Below are 24,228 nucleotides of genomic sequence, written 5' to 3' on the forward strand. Positions count from 1 at the left end.
AATCATCTGGCTTATCTAACAAAGGGGGCTGTAAAGACACCCTGATGTCATCACGGATGCAGAACAGCCTTATCCTCAGATAAGAAAGTCTCAGGTAAGGGGAGGGAGTTAGCCGGCATAAAAATTCTAAGGAGAGAGAAAAGGGGGTGAAATCAAACAAAAGCCTGGGACAGGATTGGAGCATCCACTTTAGTGGAACACACAGGATAACTCTGTTGTTGAGTGTACAGTTTGTGGGGCTTTCCTATGCAACAGAAAAGTCCAGGCAAGAAGTGACTGATGACTACCTAAAAGAACAGATGTTTATGTTATGGGCATTACTTCATCTAATTTTTGAATTGCAATCTTCTTGTTTTTGCAATATATGCACAGTGCTACAACATGTTATAGATGAGGAAACTGAGGCTCAGAGAAGCTAAATCCCTTACTTACCCAAGACCACAAAGGCCTTAAGGGTCTAGGCCGGGATCCAAACCAAAGCTCTGGCCTACTTTGAACCCTACATTCTTTCTCAGCACGGAGGAACCACACGTATTGCTGGCTTCCTTCCCTGACTTCATTATTTTTGCCAACAATCAACAGCATGAATCATTTATTCACGATTGCCTTCATGAGAACCATTTTCCTCATTCATTTAGGTGAAGATGTTCATGTTTTGTTCATTAGAAGAAGAGAAAATGGTTAACGAGAATTTTTGTTAACCGAAATGATCTCAAGATGACAAGGCTGAAAAACATTAAGCCTTGCTTAAAATGCCGGGCTACAATCAATTTGTGAAGATGTTTCAGTCTAACAGTAAAGAAATCATTTTTTTCTCCCTTTCATTACTTATGTTCCTCCTTCATTTGGCTTTAGCACCGTCAGGACTGATTAAAACAAGAATGTACACATAAACCACGTCTAGAACTCTGTCATGCAGTGCGGTAGCCACTAGCCACGGGGGGCTGTTGAGCACCTGAAACGTGCCTGAGCCCACATGAGATATGCTGAAAATGTAAACTACACATTGGATTTTGATTAGTATGAAAAAAAGAACATATCTCAATATCTTTACATTCCTTACCTGTTGGAATGATACCACTTGGGCTCTAGTGGGTTAAGTAAACTATATCATGAAAATTAATTTCACCTGTTTCTTTCCACGCGCCTCCTGTGCCTTCTAGAAACTGTATAATTACGTAAGTGGTTTGCATTTGTGGTTCGCATTCTGTTTTGATTGGACGGCACCGGTGGAAAATGAAAAAGAGGGGAGTTTCATGGAAAGGTAGTGTATTTGTTCAAAACGTCTGGAGGGGAAGAGAACAGGGGCGACGGCGAAGCTTGGTCGCCGTGGGACCGGCCGTGACACACGTCCGCCGGGGGCCGAGACGGGCGCGGCGGGGGCCGCACCTGGACCCGGCTCGCGCTCCCCGCCCCCCGGCGGCCGCGGCAGTGGCGGAGCCGCCTCCCGAGCCCCTTCCCACCCGGCCTGGCGTCGCGCCCGCGCGGGGCAGGGGCGCAGCTCCTGCGCGCCCGCGCGCCTCGGCCCCGCGCCCCCTCCCCCCGCGTGTCTATCCTCCCGGCAGCAACCGGCAGCCTCGGCCGCCCCGCCGCAGGACCTCGCGTAGGCCGGGCCCGCCAGGGGTAAGCGCTCCTCGCGGCCCCAGCGCGGCCCGGGAGCCGGGAGGGCCTCGCCCAGCCCCCGCGGCGAGCGGACGGGCCCGGCGGCCTCGGCGCCGCGCCCCGGGCGGCCTGCGGGGCCGCGGCCGCCCGCCCGCCGCCCGCCGGAGGAGCCGCGCCGGCGGCCTCCGGGCCGCGGGGGGCCGCTGTGACCCGCCTCCGCCCCCGCCGCGCCGGAGGCGGGGGAGCCGGGTTCGGGCCAGAGCCGGAGAGCGCAGGGCAGCCGCGGGGGGCGGGTGCTGCGGCGGCCGTGCGCTCCGCCCGAAGCGCCGAGCAGCCGAGCGGGGGCCCGCCGCCCTCCTCCTCCATGAGGCCCGAGTGAGCGCGGCGGCGAGAGCCGGCCCGCGGCGCCTCCCCCGGCGTCCCCTCCCGAGCGCAGCGGCCGCGGCCCCCGGCGGAGGAGGAGGAGGAGGAGCATGTCGGACGGGTTCGATCGGGCCCCAGGTGCTGGTCGGGGCCGGAGCCGGGGCCTGGGCCGCGGAGGGGGCGGGCCCGAGGGCGGCGGTTTCCCGAACGGAGCGGGGCCTGCTGAGCGGCCGCGGCAGCCCCCGCCGCCGCAGCCCAAAGCCCCGGGCTTCCTGCAGCCGCCGCCGCTGCGCCAGCCCAGGACGGCCCCGCCGCCAGGGGCCCAGGGCGAGGCCCCCGCCGGCGCCCAGCGGCCTCCCCGGCCCGGGGCGCCCCCAGGTACGGAGCCGCTCTGGGGGACCCCGTCCTCGCGGGCCACCGCCTCCCCGGGGCCCTCCGCGCGCGCCCGCCAGCGGCGCGCCGCCTCCCGCCGCCCCCCGGGGCCCGCGAGCGCCTCCCGGGGGGCCCGGCGGCGACGGGGTGGGGGGCCCGGCGCGCGGTGTGGAAGGCGGCCGCGGGAGCCTTGGTCGCCCGGCGCGTCCCGGGAGGCAGGCGGCGTCGCCTCCCCTCGCCGGCCCCGGGGGGCGCGGGGGGCGGGGGGCGAGGCCTCGGGCGGGCGGCCACCGCCCTTTCACCGACTCCAGAGGGAAAGAAAGGAAAGCCGAGGAAGCCCTCGAGGGTTCGTTCAGGGGGTCTGTCCGTGAGTGAGCCGGAGCGGGGCCATTGTGCCCTTTCGCAGGCTCTCTGCGCGGGTCCTGGCCCTCACCTCGCGTTTCGTGAGGGTTCTCATTTGACGAAAGACCCGGCCCCGCCCAGGTGGCCTCTCAGGAGGCGGTAAGTCGTTACGGCGAGGAACGAACGCGCCTGACACCGATTTTTTTCCCCGTCTCAGAACAAGCGCGGCCCGGGAGAGCTCCGCCTGGTGCGCAGGATAATATCCCGCAGCAGAGTTCGGAGTCAGCAATGGCTAAACCCCAGGTGGTCGTGGCTCCTGTGCTGATGTCTAAGCTGTCTGCCAACGCTCCTGAGTTTTACCCATCAAGTTATTCTTCTCATTACACAGTAAGGACACCCTCGTACTGCGACTCCGGGTTCCTATGACTGGAATAACGTGGTTATTACATCACCCATCAGAGGGTGTTGGTGTGCTTTCTGTACCACACATGAAAACATTTTATGCATTTATTGAAATCCTGAGGAAGCAGAATTCACTCAGGAGTATATTTTAGTGTTAATGTAGTCGAGATATCAGAATGTAAGCTTGAGAGTAGACAGTCTTGTCTGTTTTGTTCACTGCTGTATTTCCAGCGTTTATAGACTGTCTCTAGGCTGATAAACTTAAGGTGGTCGAGGATATCTTGTCTATAAAACTAAAGTCTGTGTCTTGACTTAACGGACAACCTACAGCATAGTGGCCTGGCAAAGTTAATTTTTGATTTTAGCAGCAGAGCTGAATACTTGTTGGTAGTTTAGGGTAAATCAGACAGTGGTTTTGCTGCAGACTAAGTGAGGTGGGTTGTTGAATGTTGAGAAGTGCGTATCTGGGCTCTGTTATGTTAAAATAGAAGTGTTTCTGTTCTAATTAACAATGACGTAGAAATGTAGGGAGTTTTGATAAAGTGTTTAGGTATAAAGAACTTTGAAACTTTCAGATTCATCTTTGTCAGTAACCTAACAATTTTAGAAATTGGTCACAGTTAAATAGCAGAAGACACCAAGCACAATTGGGATAGATAGAAAGGAATTTGTTGTGCTAGGTAAGTGCATAGCAATTAACTGTAGATAAGTAGGGCAGGGACCATTCTCGACTGAAGAAATGATAATACTTTAGCATAAGTCCTATCTTTCCTGTCTTCTTAATTTTTTGACATGTAACATACAGAATAGTGTACATAAAGTTTAGCTTAAAGTTTCACAAATACTCAGACAACCAGCATCCAAGTCAAGAAAAGGAACGTTGTCAACATTCCCAGAGCCCACTCTGTCCCCTTCTAATCATTACTGCTCTCCAAAGGTAATCCCTGCTTTAACAGTAGTTTTGCCTCTGTTCAAAGTTCACATAAATGGGGTCATATAGAATATATTATTTTTCTCTCTTTCAGCCTCAAAATTAATCCATATCGTAGCATGTAATTGGAAGTGACTTATCCTCATAGCATTCCATTGTGTGACTATTTGTCTGTTGGTGAACACGTGGATAGCGTTCACTTTTGGGCTATTGTGATTAGGGCTGCTATTCTTGTCCATGTCTTGGTGGACATTTGCCCTTGTTTCTGTTTGGTACATACCTAGGAGTGGACTTGTTGGGACGTAGGTTAGGCAGCTTTAGTAGAGCCTGCCAGATATTTTTCCACGGAGACTGTTCCAGTGTATGTGTTGAGTACTGTATGGTTTCCAGTCACTTTAATTCCTTATCAATGCTAGGTATTTGCTACTTAAGTTTAGCCATTCTTGTGGGTGTGTGTTACCTGGTTTTTTAATTTGAATGTACCTGATCAACTCATGGTGACACACCTCTTTTGTTACTTTTGGGGCAAGAGTGCGGGGACTTTACTTCCATATTTGATAGAAATTTCATGCAGCTTAGAGTGCATTAGGAAAGAGCTTTGGGACTGGAGAGGGGAAAGGATAGGCATAGCAGGAAGAGCAATTGATTTGGGGTGGAATGGGCCATCAGTCATGCACAGTAGAAATGAGAGTCGCTTGGATTCTTGCCCCAAAACTATGTTTGGCTTAGAGAAGAAAGGAACCACTGGAGAGCTGAGAGTAGTTGAGTAACTCTTAAGGATACTTACCTTAAGACCACAGGCGGTTCCTTGTTTGTTTGTCTTCCCATTGATTTGGGGCTGTTTTATGGTGGGAGGGATGCAATTTTTTTTCACAGTTCTTTACCAGCTACTTTTATACCTAGTTCAGGTGGCTCCTGAGAGCAATGTGTTGAGCGTGTATGTCCTCTTCCTTTGAGCCACTGCCATTTTTTAGGCACTCCTTGATCTCCTCTAGTAGATCAGCTCCAGCTATGCTCAATTTGCCAGAAGAGATTGCAAGCTGGAAGCCTGTGACTCATGTGTAGCTTGCAGGTGTGTCTTGTTTGGCCCTGAGTGTGTGTTTTTTAAGGGGGGCTTTATAATTTACCAGTACTTAAATAGGATATTGCAAGTCTGAATTTCTTAGTTTCTCTTGAAATCATAAGATCTGGCCATACTGGACTGCTGTTTTAATAGAGCAAAAGTTGGCTGGAGCTAAATAGAGGCAGCCCCTTTAGATAGAGTGTGCGAGCTCTGATTTGCTCACTCGCTTACTTCATTTGCCTGTAATCCACCTGGAGTCTATAGGCATTCCAACTTGCTACCCCTGCCCTGATATATTCTCTGGCCTTAGCCTTTTACCCTCTGTCAAAGCTGAGAGTTTTTCTCAATCCAGTTAGTAATAGAACAGCAATATCCTTGTTTTCCCCTTGAGTGTTAGGATAAAATCTGGGTATGAGGGAAACTTTTTCTTATAGTAACTGTAATCCAGAGTTAGCTATATTCCCTCACTCATTCAAGAGCTGGTCAAATACTTACCACGAGTCAAGGGCTGGGGATACAAGAGTGGATAAAATGGACAAAAATTCTTGTCTTTGCAGAGCCTCTATCCTAGTGGTTTCATGGCTGGGTTCCCAGAAATTCCTTGAGTCTGCTTTTGTTATACACATGAGAAGCTATTGCTTGGTATCCTTGAGCTGGATCTGCTCTCAAGAATGTATGCTTTTTAAATTTTTTACGATAGTCTTTTTCTGTGCTTTCATAGCCTTTCTGAAACTCCAGGCCTTTTTATCTTCCATCCTTTCTCTAATCCCACTGCTAGAATTTACTGCTTTACATGCCTTCTTACCAATGAGTTGCTGTATCCATCTATTCTTGGCCATTTCTTAGGTAAACCATTACATCTCAAATATTTAATCACAGTTCACGTACGAGAACCAAAAATTCCACATAGAATTTGATAAAACATTTATTGAGAGATAAAATCCCCCCACCCCCCCCCACCCCCACATGCACCAAAAAATCCCAGCTCTTTCTAAGAACATCCTCCTTCAACTTACTGCCTGGTTTTTCTTCTATCTTTCAATATTGATGTCCTCCAAAATGAAGAATTATTCACTGTTGGTACTACTTTACTTCTCACTGACTGTTCAGACCCCTGCAGACCAATCCTCTTAATTGTACTATATTATTTTTGTGACAGATGCTGATGTTTTGGGGTTTTAAAATCTATTGTCCTCTTAACCCTCGTCTAAATAGACTTTATTGACCACAATATCATCTGTAAGGTTTAATTCCCTGTGTGAGGTGCCAAGGGTACCTTTTCAGCCTTTCAAAATTTCCTCCTTTTTATAAGAACTGAATATTTAAGGTACTGATTCTGTCTTAATTTTTTTCTCTCTGTGCATAGTTCTGATTCCCAAGACTCTGCAACCATCGTTTTCTCAGATTTTAACCAATGAAATTCTTCTGCAGCATTTGCTGTTATGAGCACCTCCCCTCATTTACCTTTTCCTTTGGCTTCTGTGGCAGTGCTTCATCCTCCCAATTTTCAGACCATTCCTCCCTCCCTCAGACTGTGGGCTCTGAGCGTCTGTCTTTTTTCTGTTCTACTACCTCCCTTGGTGACGCTGTCCCCTGGAATCTGACCATCACCCCCTGCCTGCTGACAGCTCGGGAGTTTAATTCTTCCTCTCAACGCCAGGCTTGTGTTTTGACCTCTTCTGAGGATCTCACATTCAAACTGAAAGACGAAAGAGAATTTATTTTGTGCAGACCTCTTCTTATACTTTTATATTCTAACTAGCTGCTCAGGCTGAAAGCTTGTGCTGTATTGACTCACGCTCCTCTTTCGCACTCTTGCCCACGTTCACTCAAGGTAACTGAGACCGTCTTGACTCTTCCACCAAAGTGGCTGATCATTTCCTTTTCTTCCCACTGCTTTGGATTAGATTCTCATTTCTTGACAATGTATTCAGAGTACCTACCGGGAAGTGTTTTCTGATTATGTCCCTCCTAATCTCTTGTCACAGGACTCTTTCTAAGAAAAATAAAAACTCACATATTCCTCAACCTGGAAGCCATTTGACTTCACATTGAAGACGGAAGAAATTTATGCTTCAAAAAATCTGGTGCTAGAGAACGAATACAAGCTTTGATTCAGACGCATTGGAGTGCTCATCTGTTGAGAATACTCTGTGCCTCCCTTTTTGATTGAAACAACAGGCTCTGAATCCCCTATTCAGCTGTATTCAGAATAGCTCTACTTTTTTTCACACTTCAAATTCTCTTAAAACAGTCTTATTTGGGGGAAGAAAAAGACTGAAATCAGTGTTCTGAACTGCGTTTTGCCACAAGGAATGACATTTGTTAGGAACAGGTAGGAAGTCAGTACCATCAGGTGGGACCTGTGGACTTCCTGCTTGTCATTGTCATTAGTAGGGTACCACATACCTGTAGAATCTGAACTGTGTGTCAGAAACTTAAACGAGTTTTTAACTGTAAAATTCACACATGTTCGTGGTTAACATTAAGTATTTAATATACATGCATTTATAATATTTAACTGCTTTCACAACTTCCTAATAAAGGGCTGGTATTTATAATATGTTTCCTTATTCCAGAGATCACTACTACTATCCCTTGTCTGTCTTTCTGGAAATTTTCATTGCCCATAAGTTTCTCTTTAAAAATTAAATAGTATTAAAATATGGTTTTGTATTCTTCTCATTCACTATATTGACGATATTTCTGTGTTGATACATGAAAATATCTTTTTCTTAAATCGCTATATGATATTCCATCATGTGGATATAAGGTAACATACTCAACCAATTCTTTGAATTCTTACGTGAATTTTTGGCAACTTATTTATGATTAAAAACTTATTGCTGGGCTTCCTAGGTGGCGCAGTGGTTGAGAATCCGCCTGCCAATGCAGAGGACACGGGTTCGATCCCTGCTCCAGGAAGATCCCACATGCCACGGAGCAACTAAGCCCGTGCGCCAAAAAAAAAAAAAAAACTTATTGCTTATTTATAAGGAAGTTTATAAATAAATAAACTTACAAACTTATATGTCAGAGTTGAGTTTTAAGCCTTTGGTTTTTTTGGAGTGTAACATAGAAGTTAAAAGCATAGGCATTGTTCTATGCTCAATTTTTATAACTAGCTATATGACCATGCACAACTTACTTGAGTTGGTACAAGGTCATTCCTTGCTCAGACCCACCCTAGCCACCACCACTGCCTCTTGAACCAGTCTTAGTGTGATCCCCAAGATCCCACATGATCTCCTCATTTGCCTCATTGATCCCATTAGCAACTGCCCCATCCTCAGGTTCTGTATTCTGGCCTTTCTTAAAGGTGTCGGGCAAGTGCATATCTCCTTTGCGGCCTGTGCTTCTTGTACCCCTTGCGTAGAATCTTTCCTCAGATGTTTGTGTGGCTCTTTTTTTGTTTTTTTTTTCCCATTGTATCTCAACATGAGAAAAGTGTCTTCCATTATGGAGTATAAGCTCCAAGAGAGGAGGACTTTGTCTACTTTATTAATGGTGTGACGGTACTCCCAGCGCCTAGAACAGTCTTCGGCACTTAGTAGGCACACGACACTCAAGAAACTTTAAATGAACAACATATTCTACCTGCATCTGGTGACTTAGCTTATTAATAGAGTCCCATCCTAGGTACCAACAAGTATAGTTTATCATGCTGCTTTTTGGATGCTTTTTTTACACGTTAGCCCCTTTAGGTGTGAGAATGTGGCTGTTGTATTTGGAATGTGTTTCAGTACTTTCCTAGAAATTTAAACATTGTTGAACACTTAATGCCTTGCTATGTGCTAGTTACCGCTCCAGGGGCATTTACTAATTAACCCACTTAACCCATTAACTCATTTAATCCTCAGTTATACAACTGTAATGTTTATGATTCATGAATTTGAATTTCATCAATATTAATTTAATGCCTTCTTTATCTTACAATAGAGTTGTTTTTTAATTTGGATTCAAATGTGTGATGAGACAAACATTTAAAGTATGGGAGTTTACCTGCTCTTCTGCTCGCTGAACACTATATGAGCATGATATGGGCACATTAATCTGCTCTTCCTGCAGCTACTCTTTCCTAAATGCCTCTCATAGTACATGCAATATGTCATGTTGATAGCACTTTAGTGTCTAGAGATTTATAAAAATTACGCAACATGGCCTCTGAATGGCGGTCAGCTGAAGAAATACTGGTCAGCACCAGCAATGGAGAAACAGTTGGCTATATTAGTCTTCCCACCGGGATTGTCTGTCCATTTCCAACATGGGGCTTTCCTAGGGCAAATTTTGACTAGGTATGATTTTTTTTTTTTCTTAATGTACTCACTGACTTTAGAACTTAACTCCTTTATAAAATGCTTCCATACTGTAGTCATAATTCTTTTATGTGATTTCTCATTTGATTCCTTTTGGAGAGGGGTAAATTTCATCAAGCAGTATAATTATTAGATCATAACTGTTACACGTAAACTTCAGAATGCTTTGGGTGATATTTCAGACATTGTGAATGTAAGGATTGCTACTCTGATCTGTTACCTTTTGCAGTAGTCACCCTACTCAGCCTTCTGCCATTGATTAAAAGGTTGGGAACTACTAAAGGTGATAGTGATGTTTTTCTTATAAATTTTTATTGGCGTATAATTGATTCACAATGTTGTGTTAGTTTCAGCAAAGCGAATCAGTTATCCATATACATATATCCACTCTTGTTTAGATTCTTTTCCCATATAGGTCATTATAGAGTATTGGGTAATTTCCTGTGCTATACAGTAGGCCCTTATTAGTTATCTACTTTATATATATTAGTGTGTATATGTCAATCCCATTCTCCCAATTGATCCCTCCCTCCTCCCCACCCCCCGCCCCCCGGTAACCATAAGTGTGTTTTCTACATCTGTGACTCCATCTCTGTTTTGTAAGTTCATTTGTGTCATCTTTTTAGATTCTACATATAAGCAATATCATATGATATTTGTCCTTCTCTGTCTGACTGACTTCACTTAGGATGATAATCTTTAGGTCCATCCGTGTTGTTGCAGACGGTATTATTTCATTCTTTTATGACTGAGGAATATTCCACTGTATGTAGGTACCACATCTTCTTCATCCACTCATCTGTCAGTGGGCATTTAGGGTGCTTCCGTGTCTTGGCGATGGTAAATAGTGCTGCTCTCAGTATGAACATTAGGGATGATGGTGATACCTATTAATTGGAAACTATTGCTGTTATCACAGTTGGCTGGAAACTTGGACACAGCAGCCAAAAAGTTTCCTACCACTGTACACGATGATATTTTAGAGTCACTTAACATATGTATTTCCCTGTCCTTGGGGACTGACAGATGACAAACTTTTTTTTTTTTTTTCAATATAGAAACTGTCAAATGTCTACAAGGATAAAGAACGGTATAATGAATGCCCATGGCTTCAGTAGTTAGCTGCCGGTGGCCAGTCCAATATATCTCTTGTCCCTCTCCCCCTCCCATTTTGAAACAAATCCTGGCTCTTATTGTATCTATAAATCTTAAGCTCGATCTTGGTATTATTGTGAAATACTGGTTTAAGCTTTATTTCCCAGCCATCTCGTAAATCTGCCGGGGTGAGAAGACAATTTCCTACCCAGCTAGATGGAGCCCTTCTATTAAAACATTTTGGCTATTGAACAAGGAAGACGTGGACTTAACTTTTTGAAGAAAATAACACATTTTATCGGGTTAAGGATTCTTAAAAATATCATTTGATCTAGAGACATCCCAACTTAAAGCTGCTTCATGTTTGTTTTAGCCAGTTGCGTGGATTAATTTTTTTTTTAAACCTTTTATCTATAGGACTCTTATGAGGACGGTTGTGAGGATTATCCCACTTTATCAGAATATGTTCAGGATTTTTTGAATCATCTTACAGAGCAGCCTGGCAGTTTTGAAACTGAAATTGAACAGTTTGCAGAGACCCTGAATGGCTGGGTTACAACAGATGATGCTTTGCAAGAACTTGTGGAACTCATCTATCAACAGGTAGGTTGCCTGATCGTGTGGGGCAGTCTCCAGATAGCTTCCTTGACGCCCAGAGGTGGTGGCTGCTCCTTGAGGGGGCCCAGGTTCACGTGCACCAGCCTCCACACTCCTTGACTCTTTATGGTTCATGGGAGCTTTGAAGTCTCTGTTGTATAAAATTTCTGTAGTTAGGGATCCAGGCCTAGAGCCAGACCGAAAATTCTCCTGTGTAGCCAAGGCTCTGTACAGGCCGTTGGAAGGAGCTTTGAACACTTATGAGGACAATTCATGAGTATTATACTTTTTTTCCAAACCCCTGTTCTGTATGGATATGGCATTATTGGAGTAGGGGAGAAAAAAAGTCATGGGAGAACTTTTGTGCCTCATAAATGATTCTTTATTTTTTTTTTTAAAAAAGGGACCACAAAACACCCTGGCTTGAGTCTTAACATTTCTGCTTGTCTTTAAAAATTTCAAGGATTTACGTCTTACTTCCTTAAAAAATCTAACGTCAGTCTAGGTTGTTCACACAAAGTTTAGTTTTAATCCTAGCATATTGGTCACTGACACATTAATGCTATTTTAGGGGGAAAAATAGACAACACTCAATTTTGAAGACAAATTTAAAGTCAGTGAGTGAGACTGGTCAAAAACTGAGTAGGAGATAAATGCCACCGAAGGTTGTGTTTCTGTGTAAGTTGTTGCTGAAGAGCAGCTCACACTTGGAATATGTGAAAGGGTGACTTAAGATAGCAGGTTTTGTGTGTGTTTTTTTAATCCTCCCTAGTGTTTCATTTGACTACTTTTGCAGTTGGTCTGTATTGTTACTGGACCCTAGTATTACCTGGCCAACTCTTAGATTTCTGAAAATGCCTGAGATTTTAGGAAGCTAGAACTGCTCTGTTTGTCCTGACTCCTACTTTAATCTAAATGGATTAAAAAAGAATATAAGATAAGAGAATGAAAGGATTTTGCTTTTTTCTTATTGCTTTTCTGGCTCTGTTTAGTTTTAGCTCTGCAATAGGCTGTTTGATTATATCAGAACTATGTTATTATTGTAGTTCTTATTATACTCATATTATATCAGGGTTGGTTAGAAAGGCTCTAACCTAACAAACTACAATTTCTGTGACGGTCTCAAAGCCAGTGTTTCAAATATGTGTTTAGTATTTTTTTAAGTTTTAACATTCTGTGGTCAGTGATACAGATTTACCAACATTTCTAAAGTTTCATTGAGGGAATTTACTCATAGCTACTTATAAAAGAAGACCTATTGTATAAAAAAAGAAAAAAAAAAAAACATATTCAACTTTGATTCCTCACCAGATACCATGAAAATGACAGTATGGGGATTTTAAAAAATCAAAAGCCCATAAGGACTTATATGGAGAAAGGAGATAGAATGCAGTTGGGTGAGTGGTAACTGACTTGGCAGATCTTAAAAAAAAAAAAGTTGAATTCCAAGCCAGTGGGGAAAGTCAAGGCAAAAAAGAAAATTGTGTAACTGTAGTTGTTGGTAGAAGGACTGGGAAATAGTAGAATGGAGTAAGGTTGAGCAGGGTGGAAACTAAATACTCATCTTCCTTGGTGGGGAAACTAGTAAAAAAAAAAAAACAGAAGTCAGAAATTGTGGAGCTTGGAGATAGAGAGTTGAAAACCTTTTTACCTGAAAGAATTGAAAGTGGTTGTCTATGGGTGTAAAATTGAGGTATAGCAGGGAAGCAGGAAACTTTAATGACCAGCCTTGTCTTTAAATTTATTTTAAATTTTAAAAGTAAAGGAAAACATCAATGCCAATAATGGGAAAAGTATAAATTTTGGATTTCAAGTCTTTTATGGTACCAGGCACACATATGAGGGTGAGTCAAAAATTATTCACACTCCAGTTATAGTAAATGGTTATATTAAAACTTCTGTCGGCCACACTGTCTTATCGGCGCTTTCTGTTCAAGGCTACTGTCTCCCCAGTCACTGCTGTGCAGGTGTGAACGTGTTACATCTGTTCATTTGTAACTACGGGGAGAGCAAAAATGGAAGAAGAGCAGTGTGCAGTGACTCGTTTTTTGTGGTCTGAGGGTGTGCACGTCTGCACACTTCTGCTCACACTGTTGACACTCTGCAAAAACTTCATTTTGAGGTGTGAAAGTGTCCTCCCTACAGTCCTGATCTTGCTCCATCAGACTTTCACCTATTTAGTCCCCTGAAAGCAGCCCTACGAGGGTGAAGATTCCCTTCTGATGAAGAAGTGAAGACAGTGGTGCATTTGCAGCTTGCAGCTCAGCCTGAAGCATTTTTTAATGAGAGAATATGAAAGCTTGTTGACAGTTGGACAAAGTGTATTGAAAATCAAGGAGATTATGTTGAAAAATGATGTATTTGTCTTTTCTAAAAGTTAATTAAAATAAATTTTATAGCCAGAGTGCGGATAATTTTTGACTCAATCTCGTGCATGAATGTTAGGAGAGATCAGTCTTTCTTCCTTGGTGAGAAATGTACAGGGCCCTGTGTGAGCAAGGAAATAATTAGAAATAACAAGTTTTAATTATAAAGTATTTACTCCATGCCAGGCAAGGCTAAACACTTGACCTGTAGTTAACTATTTAATCCTGGGTGGTTGCAAGGTATTACTCTTATCCCCATTTTATACATAGCTTAACAGAGGTTAAGTGACTTGTCTAAGCTTACACATAAGCAGCTGGACCCAACATAAGGTTGGAGGGACATCAGGCCATTTGTTAGGTCTAGACTCTGGTTGACTACTACCTTTGAGACGTTGGGCAAGTCCCTTAACCTCTTAATGTGTGTGCTCTACTGTTCTTTTAAAAACTACAGTGAAAGTTAAACTTCCTGAGTACTTTGGCTGTATCACAGTCTTTGATACTCAGTGTTTTTTTCCACTGTCTTATTAAAAAATAGCTTATTTTTTTTTATTTCCTCTTTACCCCAAGTGTTTGGAGTGTTACTGAAGTTTAATCTTTTGCATCAAGTACTGTTAATTACCTCTTTAGGAATCAAGAAACTGAAGCTTAGGGAGGTTTAGTGATGTCCAAGGCCACAAAACAGGCCTGGGAATCTCGTTCTGGACTGCTGGATGCCAAAGTTGGTGCCGTCCTATTCCTGAGAAATGCCACAAATCAACAGTGTGGCAGATATTCTTCATAATTGGCATTATGCAGCTGGGTACATGTACATATTTTGTGCAAAAATGAGTTTGTATAAAGAGATTATCTCCTTGCTTTCTGCTAACCACGGGTAAATGGTGGGGAGAGCTTGCCTTAATGTTTTTCTTTGTACTTGGTGTAAGGTTCTTGGTGTAAGGTTGGGAGGGAGAGTTAATTTCCTTATGCCTAACAATTACAAATGACTTGTACATTTTTCTGTACCGTTTTGGGGGCAGGAAAAACATTTCCTCTTTAGAATATTGCTGTACGTGTTTGCATGAATAACTTGATGTATCTGTGTCATACAAAACTTTTTTCTTTTTGAAAGGCCACATCTATCCCAAATTTCTCTTACATGGGAGCACGCCTCTGTAATTACCTGTCCCATCATCTGACAATTAGCCCACAGAGTGGCAACTTCCGCCAATTGCTACTTCAAAGGTCAGTGTGAATATGTGAAATTAAAGGAAAACTGCTTCTAAATGTACCAGAATTTGACCATTCTTCTTTGTTAAAGACTGTTCTTTGTAGACCGTTGCAGGGGAGAATAGGGCAGACCATTCTTACTTGTATAGTATTAAAAGTTTATAGTCATATATATCAGTCTTTTTCCTGTAATGGTTTCTGCTTTTGGTTTTGTGCCTAGAAAGGCCTTTTCCTTTTCCAAGATCTTAAAAATGGTCACTACGTATTTCTTAGTACTTCTGTACTTTGGCTTGAGTAAGGATCTAATTTCATCTGTTGCAACACTTAACCAATTTTTCCCATACCACTTTTTTGAATGACCCGTTTCTTATTGATTACAGCTGCTACCTTTGTCACACTACATCCTTATATTTGCATTGATTATGGACATTCATTATATTCCATCCAACAATTCATTCACTGTTCTCTTCTTGTTTTATTACTGTGCTATTAAAAAGCTCTAATTTTTTTCAAGGCTTAGTCTAGTTACTTCCCCATTTGTGTGTGTGTGTGTGTGTGTTTGTGTAGTCTTCTTTGCTATTCTTGCATGCTTATTTTCTCCTAACTTTAGAATCAGCATGAGAAATTACACAGATCTTTTTGGTATTTATTTATGTTTTTTTAGGATGAAAGTGAATTCTTGAGCTAATGTAAGGAAATGAATTTTCTTATAATTTGAGTTGTTTTATTAAATAACAAGGTTGTCTTTGAGTTTACTATAGTTTGCCTGTTAGTTCTTTAAAGCTGCTTTTTAATGGTTGCAAAGTATTCCATCGTGTGGTTAAACTGTACTGGAACAGGTTAAAGATTCCAGAAGTACACTCCAGAGACACTTGAAAATTAAGATTTTGGTGAAGGTGATGCTTAATACATAAGTAAAAGGCAAATTGTGCTGCTGAAGTAACTGGCTTGTCATTTGGTGGGGAAGAAAACAAAGATGGGTTCCTGTCTCACTGTTTATACCAAAATGTATTTTAAATATAAAAGCGAAACAGTAAATACTAGGGGAAAAATTGACAGACAAATTGTAGGTTGGTAAAGCCCTTTTAAGCAAGACATGATATCTGCAGGCCCTAAAACAAGAGATTAAACTTAATTACATATAGATTACAATATTGCAGGGGTCATACATTTATATGAAGTGAAGTAAACATAGGGAAAGTTGTAACACATGGCAGTGAGCTCATTTTATTTAGTATGAAAAGAGGATCCTCTTAGGAATGAGTAAGAAAAAGGCCAGTATTGTAATAGAAATATTTGGAATGACTCTGGATAGGTGCAGTTTGGAAAAATATGAATGACAAAGTTATAAAAAGATGTCTAATCTTACCTAATAATTGAAGTATAAATTATAGCTTCTGGAAAGATGTGAAAATAGGCTCTTCAAGGAGGTGGGATGGCAGAAAGGCTGCTTATCTTCCCTTGTGCTGCTCAGCCCTGGCTCTGCCGTGGCGTTACCTAGAGACTCAAGATGGGGCTGAGCCCCCACTTCTGGAGCTTCTGATGTAATCAGACTGAAGCAGAGCCTGGGCATGGTTTATAAAACTCCCCAGGTGATTCTGCTGTGTAGTCATGGCTGAGAACCACGCTTCTGACTCTCTTGATTGTATACCCACGTGTGTGCTCCTCTAGTACTAGGGTACCGTCAAAGCTTTTAACATGGAGGACCGCTAATCGTATAACAAGGGGAAAGAGCATGATTCTGTTAACTTAAAAACGTATACATACTTTGAAGAAGACAGAAGTTACCTTCACAACAGTGATCTCTGGGTTGCAGTGTCTTTGTTCTTTATATTTTTCTGTTTTAACCTTTTTGAAATAACTGTGTATTGCTTTTATACTTGAAAATCTTTAGCTTAAAAAAGTTTTAGGGTCTTTCCTCTCACCTAGATAATCAACCGTGTACAAGGGTAGGAATTTACATTTGTACGTATGTTAACACATATTAATGTATGATCTCATAGTCATGGCATTGATAAAACAAAAAGGTCATTTCATCGAAGTTCTTACTGAAAAGTCATAAAAGGAAGGACAGAAAGGAAAGCAGCCAATAAAGTGCTTGGATGACTGAATTGGTGTTAAGTGGTCCTTTTCCTCATTCACCAGTCTTATTTGTAGATATCCCAACTTTTTTCCTAATGAGGAATTAGTTTAATATGTATGAGAAGATAACCAATATCTTTCCATATCTGACTGAAACAGAAGACGTTAGTCATTTAATATAGCTTGTAAGAGTTGGAATCGGCTGCCTAGGCACAATAAGCTAAGCTGGGTTTCTGATTGGTATATAAACTGAACCAAGGTAAATTCTTGGGCAAGAAAAGACTTTTTCCTTTAGATTGTTTTGAAAAAAGTTTTTTTTTTAAGATTTATTGTATTATTTATTTGTTTGTTTAATGTTTGGCTGCGTTGGGTCTTAGTTGCTGTGCACAGGCTTCCTCTAGTTGTGGAGACCGGGGGCTACTCTTTGTTGCGGTGCGCGGACTTCTCATTGCGGTGGCTTCTCTTGTTGCAGAGCATGGGCTCTAGGCGCTCGGACTTCAGTAGTTGTAGCATGCCGGCTTAGTTGCTCTGAGACATGTGAGATCATCCCGGCCCAGGGATCGAACCTGTGTCCCCTGCATTGGCAGGTGGATTCTTAACCACTGCACCACCAGAGAAGTTCCTTGAAAATTTTTTTAAATTGATCTCTCAGGTATGAAAGCCATGAAGCCTTCATAAGCTGCTCCCTTGGTCTTTAAAAGGAGAGCTATCAAAATCAGTTTTGTAAAACACATGACTTGCCTAGAATGCTCTCACCACATTATCAATAAAGATAAAAAAAAACTTTAACACCAAAATGGTGAACGTTTAAAGTACATTTAAAAAATCCACGTAGTAACAGTAGCTGACACCATAATTCACTGGTGTAGGCAATGACAGGCTGATTGTAATTACTTTAGATAATAGGAACTATGTAAGCTCTAATGTAAGTGGAGCAAGTCAGGGAGAAATCAAACAAGGGAAAATAAATTGACTCCTTTAGTTTCTGTTGGAAATAAAGACCAGATTAATTGCCTTCTATGTTTCTATGTGGCTTCAGTTGGAGACTTCTCCCCTTGCTTCACTTCTCTGATTTGTATAGTAGAAATTATAAAGGATAATGGGCTTCATAAGAATACATTTTCAGCTTAGTTGGAGGTCATCTATATATATTTCTAAAGATCTGTTCAAAGTTCATATTTCATCAAGGGTAGACTATTCTACAGAGGTCGTATCAAAACAGTGCTTTCTTAAAAAGCCTGTGAGACGACAGGTAAGGTGAGGTGGTGGGGCTTTTGTCTTGTTTTTAGTGCCGGTATACAGCGGACCTCGTGAAGTCTATGTTGCTGTGATTTGTTACAGACTTACTTGATCTGTCTATTTTCAGCTCTTCTTATCAGTTTCTTAGAACTAGGGACCTTTGTATTTAAAGATAACACACCTTCGGGCCTCTACAATAGACAGGAGCACTTCTTACCACAGCAGGTCAGAGCGTCAGTGCATTGTGTGTGCCTCTGTATTGCTTGTGAACAGCCAGAGTGACACATGGTCACTTGTTTGACTATTTAAAAAACAAAGCAATGTGAGATTACAAAAGGTATGTCTTTATTAGATGTCGGACTGAATATGAAGTTAAAGATCAAGCTGCAAAAGGGGATGAAGTGACTCGAAAACGATTCCACGCATTTGTACTCTTTCTGGGAGAACTTTATCTTAACCTGGAGGTGAGAGGAAATTTTTCCTTTCAGTACTACAAAGCCTGAGAATATAAATTGACCTCAATAAGGGATTTGTGTTTACATTATTCTTTTACAACATTGAGTGAAATGGGAGAGAAAGAAAATAATGTCTCAGTACCTACTCATGGTAGTGTCTGTCCTCAAATGGACCGTATGTATCGTTTTGTCTTCTGTTCACGGGCAGGGTGTTGAGACATAGTTACTAAGCATTTTAAGGTCTTTATATACTTTTGGAAAGCCATGGTTTACATGTGATTTTAAGCTTTTGGAATACGGACAACCACACCTTTTTGGATCCTTGTATCGTAAATATTAGCACATTTAGCATGTTGACTTTCAGATGGTGACTTAAAAGCAACTTGCCCTACAGAGCACAAAGCTTTGAGTGAAGAGGGGAGAGACTAGAGTTTCTGGATTTTTGTTTTTTTTGTTTTTTTTCACCTAATTCACCCACAGTAGTTCTTTTTGGTCCTGTTATATATGTTAATCTTCCACATAAAATGTTTTTGTACAAAGTCTGCAGCTAAATTGGTGGTATGCTTGAGTATATGCTTGTTGGTTAGGCGACATAAGTGCTAAATATTACTTTGTAATGGATTTGCCTGATTTTTTCTTTCTTTGACTAGTTAGTCCCAGATATTGGTATACCTTCTTAAACCCTGATTTGAGGACTTAGTATTGTAAATACCGGTGAAAAGACACATGAATCCACCATCAAATATACATCTCAGTCAATGCATCTAAAAGGTCTTTGTCCAGTCCTGTGCCTAGTTTACTATCCCTTTTTACCACAGATGGCCTTAATTTAAAAAAATTCTCATGCCTTAATCTTTCTCACTTTATTTTTGTATGAGCCAAACAAGAGCACCAATCTAAAATGGGCCTTGAAAGGATGCAGTTGGATTTCCTGAGTAGAAGTAGTGATATGTGAGGGGGAGTTATAAAGGTAAGGCATGGTTCCTGAACCTGCAGTTCTTCAGGCCAGAGAACTGAGATACGTGTTCCATGCCGATGCAAGTCAGAGTATTTTTAAATAGTATATAAAGCAGAAGAAAAAGCTCTGTGTTCCCAAAAAGGTGTCAACTTAATAGGCTTAGAAACAGCTTTATGAAGCAGTAACATTAAAGGAGGCTTAAATTATCCTGACCATATGTTTTGTATTGTTTAACTTAAAACACTTATTTTGCCAACACTTTGTTAGACCATTTATATATCCATATTCTGTCTTGGCATAGTTGCTTTTCATTTGCTTTTGCCCCAAAAGATTAAAGGAACAAATGGACAGGTTACAAGGGCAGACATTCTTCAGGTTGGTCTTCGGGAGTTGCTGAATGCCCTCTTTTCTAATCCTGTGGATGACAACTTAATTTGTGCAGTCAAATTACTGAAGGTAGGTTTTACTTATTTTTTTCTTAAAATTCAACTGTTTCATCCCTTTAGTGTGTAATTAGAGGAAGGAAAGTACATATAATACACAAATTCAAGATTAACTTATTGAAGTTAAATATTGACATTTTACTTTGCTCTCGAATTTAAATATTGGAAAAGCGATGTATACTTACTGTTTAATATAAGAGGCAAAACTTTGAAGTGGAAAATGGAAGTCCTTTACTCCACCCCATCTGTAAGCTCCCTTTCCTTCCTCTCCTCTGTCTGTATGTGTGCTCTCGTAAGATCTTACTCTGTTGTGGCTTGCTTTACCCACCAGACGAAGATCTTGAATTTCGCATGGCTTTTTCTTCAGTAGCTTCTCAGTGTTCCATTGTGTGCTTGCACGTGGTTTATCCAGTCCATCCTGAACAGTTATTTTCAGGTTAGCCACTGCAGCCCTGTCGATCTTTCATAGTATCTTTATATATGCAGTTGTTTATGTAAGTTACATTCCTGCACATAGATTTGGTGGCTCAGTGAGCGTGTACACCTCAATTTGATAAGTAATGCCAAATTTCCCTTCCAAATGCTGAGCCCAGAGTGTATTCCCACCAGCAGTGAGTGAGTGTACCTCTTCCCCATATCCTTATCAGTGATAGACGGACTCAGTCCTAGGCTTTACTTTGTCATTGTGATAAGTAAAAGCAAAACTCTCATTTGAGTTTGCATTTCCATGATTAGAGTCACAGGTGAATTTAAGCCTTTTTTTTGTTTGTAAGCCATTTTTTTAGTTTCTGTGAATTACCTGTTTATATCCTTAACTCATTTTTTCCTAATTAAGTTTGTATTTTTTAAAATTCTAAGTTTCTATGCTTATTGGATATTGCATATTTCAAAAAGTGATATGTTGATTAAAATTTTATAGCCTATCTTAGTCATATAGCAAATATACCATATAGTCATTGGCATATAAAACCTGTGATTAAACTTCTGCTACAGTCAAGAAAAATAAAGTCTAGCGATTCCTGAATATTAGATGATAGAAAATAATTGGAAATATTTAACTTGCTAAATTCACCTTGTTTAAAGAATGCTTGAACTGCTCCTAATATCTTTTTAGAATTTCTGTACTTGATTGAATTCTTTATTTTACTGATACTTGCTTCTTTAGTTGACAGGATCAGTTTTAGAAGATGCCTGGAAGGAGAAAGGAAAGACTGATATGCAGGAGATTATTCAGAGAATTGAAAATGTGGTCCTAGATGCAAATTGCAGCAGGTAGGAAAAGAAGTGATGTAGAGAGCCAGGAGGTCTCCATTCCTTGCTTTTTCTTTGGGGTTGTTTTTACTCTGTTGCACTTCATCAGAATAATCTTTATGGATCTACAGAAGTTTTTTCTTTACCTATGGCTTTTGCTCTTCTAGCCACTTTTCTTTAATTATGCTTATAAATGGAAGAAGTTAAGATATTCCTGTGGGGAAGAGTCCATTAAAAAATAAAATGATTCATACTTTTAAGTTCAATAAATATTTAGGTAAAATACTACTATAAATCCAATTGGAGGTATAAAAATGTTAGGATTGCACTGCCTCCAAAACAAAAACAGAACATATATAGTCACAGTTACATGGAACAAATTTCAAGGCTGTTTTTTTAAAAAAAAAAAAAAAAAAATAGCGTCAGGAGCCAGGCAGTGGGCTGTGAGCACACAGGCTTCACCGCAGTGCCGAGAGAGCAGCTGAGACCCTCTGGACAGTGCTGGATGCCACTGACCAGATGTGGCTGTCAGAGGTGAGAACTTGGCCCCTCAGTGGACAGCACTACGGGGGTCTCACTGGCCTCAGTGAAGCAGAAACTGCTGCCAAGCATAGTGAGGCTGAGCCCAGGTAAAGATCTGGAGACGCTCCTTTGAAGTCCCACTACCTCCAGTAGCGCCTGATGGTCCTTCCGCAGCAGCATCAGTAAGGATCAAAGGTATGCAGACCCCACTGGAGGTCAGCGGCCCTCCCATGAGAGTCTGAAGGATGCTCTTACCAGAGCCCTGCCCTTTTCCTGGAAGGAAGAAATAGTTCCCCAGATCAAGGAGGGGAAAGGGGTGCTGATGGTAGCCCATTGCACCAACCTTGTGGGGCATTGTTAAGCATCTGGAGAGGGTCACTGAAGAAGCCATCGTGGAGCTGAGCCTGCCCACTGGCGTCCCAATGTCCCACTTGGACAAGAACGTGAAGCCCGTCAAGCCTGTGCAGTTGCTAGGAGATGAGGAGACTGTGTAAAGCCATGGAAGCTGTGGCTGCCCAGGGCAAGGCCAGGAGGTGAGGGCAAGCAGCAGGCTACTCCCAAGGACACCCTCCCTGCCCATCCCATTCCTCTACACGTCTGTCCTGCACACGTCACACTGACCACATCTGTACGTTGTAGCTCCGGACGGGGACCAGGGGCTCCCAATTTTGTATTAGCCATTTGGTCTCTTGCACCCACTCCCTTCATACACTCTGGTCAGAATGGCACCTCTGGGGCCGGGTTCTCAGTCCAGGTGAGGGAAGACTCCTCCAGGAGGGTAAGCGGCAGCCACAGTTCGGGGATGGTTGCTGATGCTTTGTCCCTGAGGACCTGCTCGAGTAAGGGAGGGGGGGATCCACGTGAAGGCGTGACTCATGAGGGGACGCAGGGGCCAGTCCTGCACTGTGCTGCAGTCTTTCCAGTGCAAAATGAACGGAAGATGCGTGGTGATGCAAACAAATATTTCCTCCCTGGCTCCAGAAGATTGGGATCAATCCTGAATGTTTATGTGTTGTATTTACTTTCACAAAAAATTATATAATTAAAAAACCTTTTGGGGTTTCTAGTGGCAGCTGAAACATTCCCACATGTGGTCATCAGAAAATAAGCTGTTCCTTACACCAACATGGGGATAAGCTCCTTGACTTCTGAGGTGTAGGAGTTCATCCTCTCCTGTGTGTTAGAATCCCTCCCCGGCCTTATTTTATGGCAGTGAAATGCCTCTTGATCACGTCCAGGTGTGTCTTGCACTGTGCCTGATTTCTGAATCCTATTCCAGTTGCTTGGCCCGCCACTTGGGCCCAGTACGCATTTGAGCATAACTGCACTGAATCTTTTTCCCAGATCAGTGTGATCAAGGAGTGACGTGCATTTTTTGAAAGAAGATAAATTTGTGTCATTATAGGAAATGTCTAGAAAATCAAGTCATGTTAATTTTTGAAACAAAATTTTAGGCATCTGTGATATATTAGAGCATGATAACACTTGCTGATTTTAACTCATTTTCAACTTTTGTCTGCAGAGATGTAAAACAGATGCTCTTGAAGCTTGTAGAACTCCGGTCCAGTAACTGGGGTAGAGTCCATGCAACTTCAACATACAGGGAAGCAACACCTGAAAATGATCCTAATTATTTTATGGTATGCCCGTGTTTGCATTTTAAGTTTGGTCATGGATGAATTCAGTTTTGTCACTTTGTAGATAAGTTACATAAAGCTGTTTTCGGAATTCGATAACCTAATAACTCTTTTCACTGACTTAGGGTCCTATGGCAGCCCTGGAATCCTCAGTGAAAGGGTAGGCCAGAGAAAGAGCCGTTCAGTAGCAGGGGAGTTAATACAGTTGGCTTGGACTTGGGTGAGTGTAGGGATTCCTCGAAGCAGTTTTTCCAGAGAATCCATGGTCAAAGGCCTGCATTTCAGACTTTTACTTGGCATTTTGTAGTAAAGTATATTAAGAAAAAAATGGGTTACCAGGCCTGTGATGCCCTGAAGCTCTCGACAGGACCAAACATAAAGAAACCATGGAGGAATGCTCTTAAAATCCAGTCTTGGAAATACTTAAAGAAAACAATGGTGGTGGGAGTGGGAACCACAGCTAAAGATCAGCTGACACTAAATCACAGTGCATAACAGACCAAGTTACCAAGAGTGTGACAGGCAGTAGACAGCAGGGTTAGATCCACAAGAACCTGAGATAGTAGAATAGCAACCTGAAGACCATAGGCTTTCCCAGCAAGGCGAAAATGGCTGCTACGAAGTTAGTTTTTTGCTTGTTCTTGTATTATCAGGTGCAGATGAGTGACAGCCATGCTCTATTAATTAATGTGCTTTAAAAAAAATCAATTCTGAAATGGTAACATGTTTTAATCACTGATTCCTCTTAGAATGAGCCAACATTTTATACATCTGATGGTGTTCCTTTTACTGCAGCTGATCCAGGTATGTTTTCTCAGTCATTTTCTGCCCATTTTTTGGTGAGATAGTAAATTACAGAAAACCATATCCTCATTGGCACTTTTTGAGGAGTTCACATCATTCTAAAATATAGGGTAAAGGTTTGTTTCACTAGAATATTCTCACAGTTACCACTTGGAACCACTTCAGGTTGAACATCTGATTCA

General features: G+C 42.0%; 1 protein-coding gene and 1 pseudogene across 6 annotated transcripts in view; both read left to right on the forward strand.

Moving 5' to 3' along the window:
• Window positions 1–1,199: 1,199 nt before the first annotated feature.
• Window positions 1,200–24,228, forward strand: part of PAIP1 (poly(A) binding protein interacting protein 1) — a 29,466-nt gene continuing 6,437 nt past the window's right edge. Inside the window, exons 1-9 of one of the 6 annotated variants that reach the window (XM_057743834.1) lie at window positions 1,200–1,264; window positions 2,897–3,066; window positions 10,904–11,089; window positions 14,558–14,670; window positions 18,329–18,440; window positions 19,720–19,845; window positions 20,998–21,104; window positions 23,128–23,245; window positions 23,992–24,046. In XM_057743834.1, coding sequence (XP_057599817.1) covers window positions 1,237–1,264; window positions 2,897–3,066; window positions 10,904–11,089; window positions 14,558–14,670; window positions 18,329–18,440; window positions 19,720–19,845; window positions 20,998–21,104; window positions 23,128–23,245; window positions 23,992–24,046 — 1,015 coding nt within the window. In that variant the 5' untranslated portion in view covers window positions 1,200–1,236. Of the gene's footprint in view, window positions 1,265–1,441; window positions 1,624–1,801; window positions 2,344–2,896; window positions 3,067–10,903; window positions 11,090–14,557; window positions 14,671–18,328; window positions 18,441–19,719; window positions 19,846–20,997; window positions 21,105–23,127; window positions 23,246–23,991; window positions 24,047–24,228 lie in introns of those variants that run through there. The other 5 variants (XM_057743850.1, XM_057743843.1, XM_057743861.1 and 2 more) reach the window with 5 other exon arrangements.
• LOC130858085 (phosphoglycerate mutase 1-like) lies at window positions 21,123–23,063 on the forward strand (annotated as a pseudogene).

The sequence above is a fragment of the Hippopotamus amphibius genome, chromosome 1, assembly GCF_030028045.1.
Source record: "Hippopotamus amphibius kiboko isolate mHipAmp2 chromosome 1, mHipAmp2.hap2, whole genome shotgun sequence".
Lineage (NCBI taxonomy): Eukaryota > Metazoa > Chordata > Mammalia > Artiodactyla > Hippopotamidae > Hippopotamus > Hippopotamus amphibius.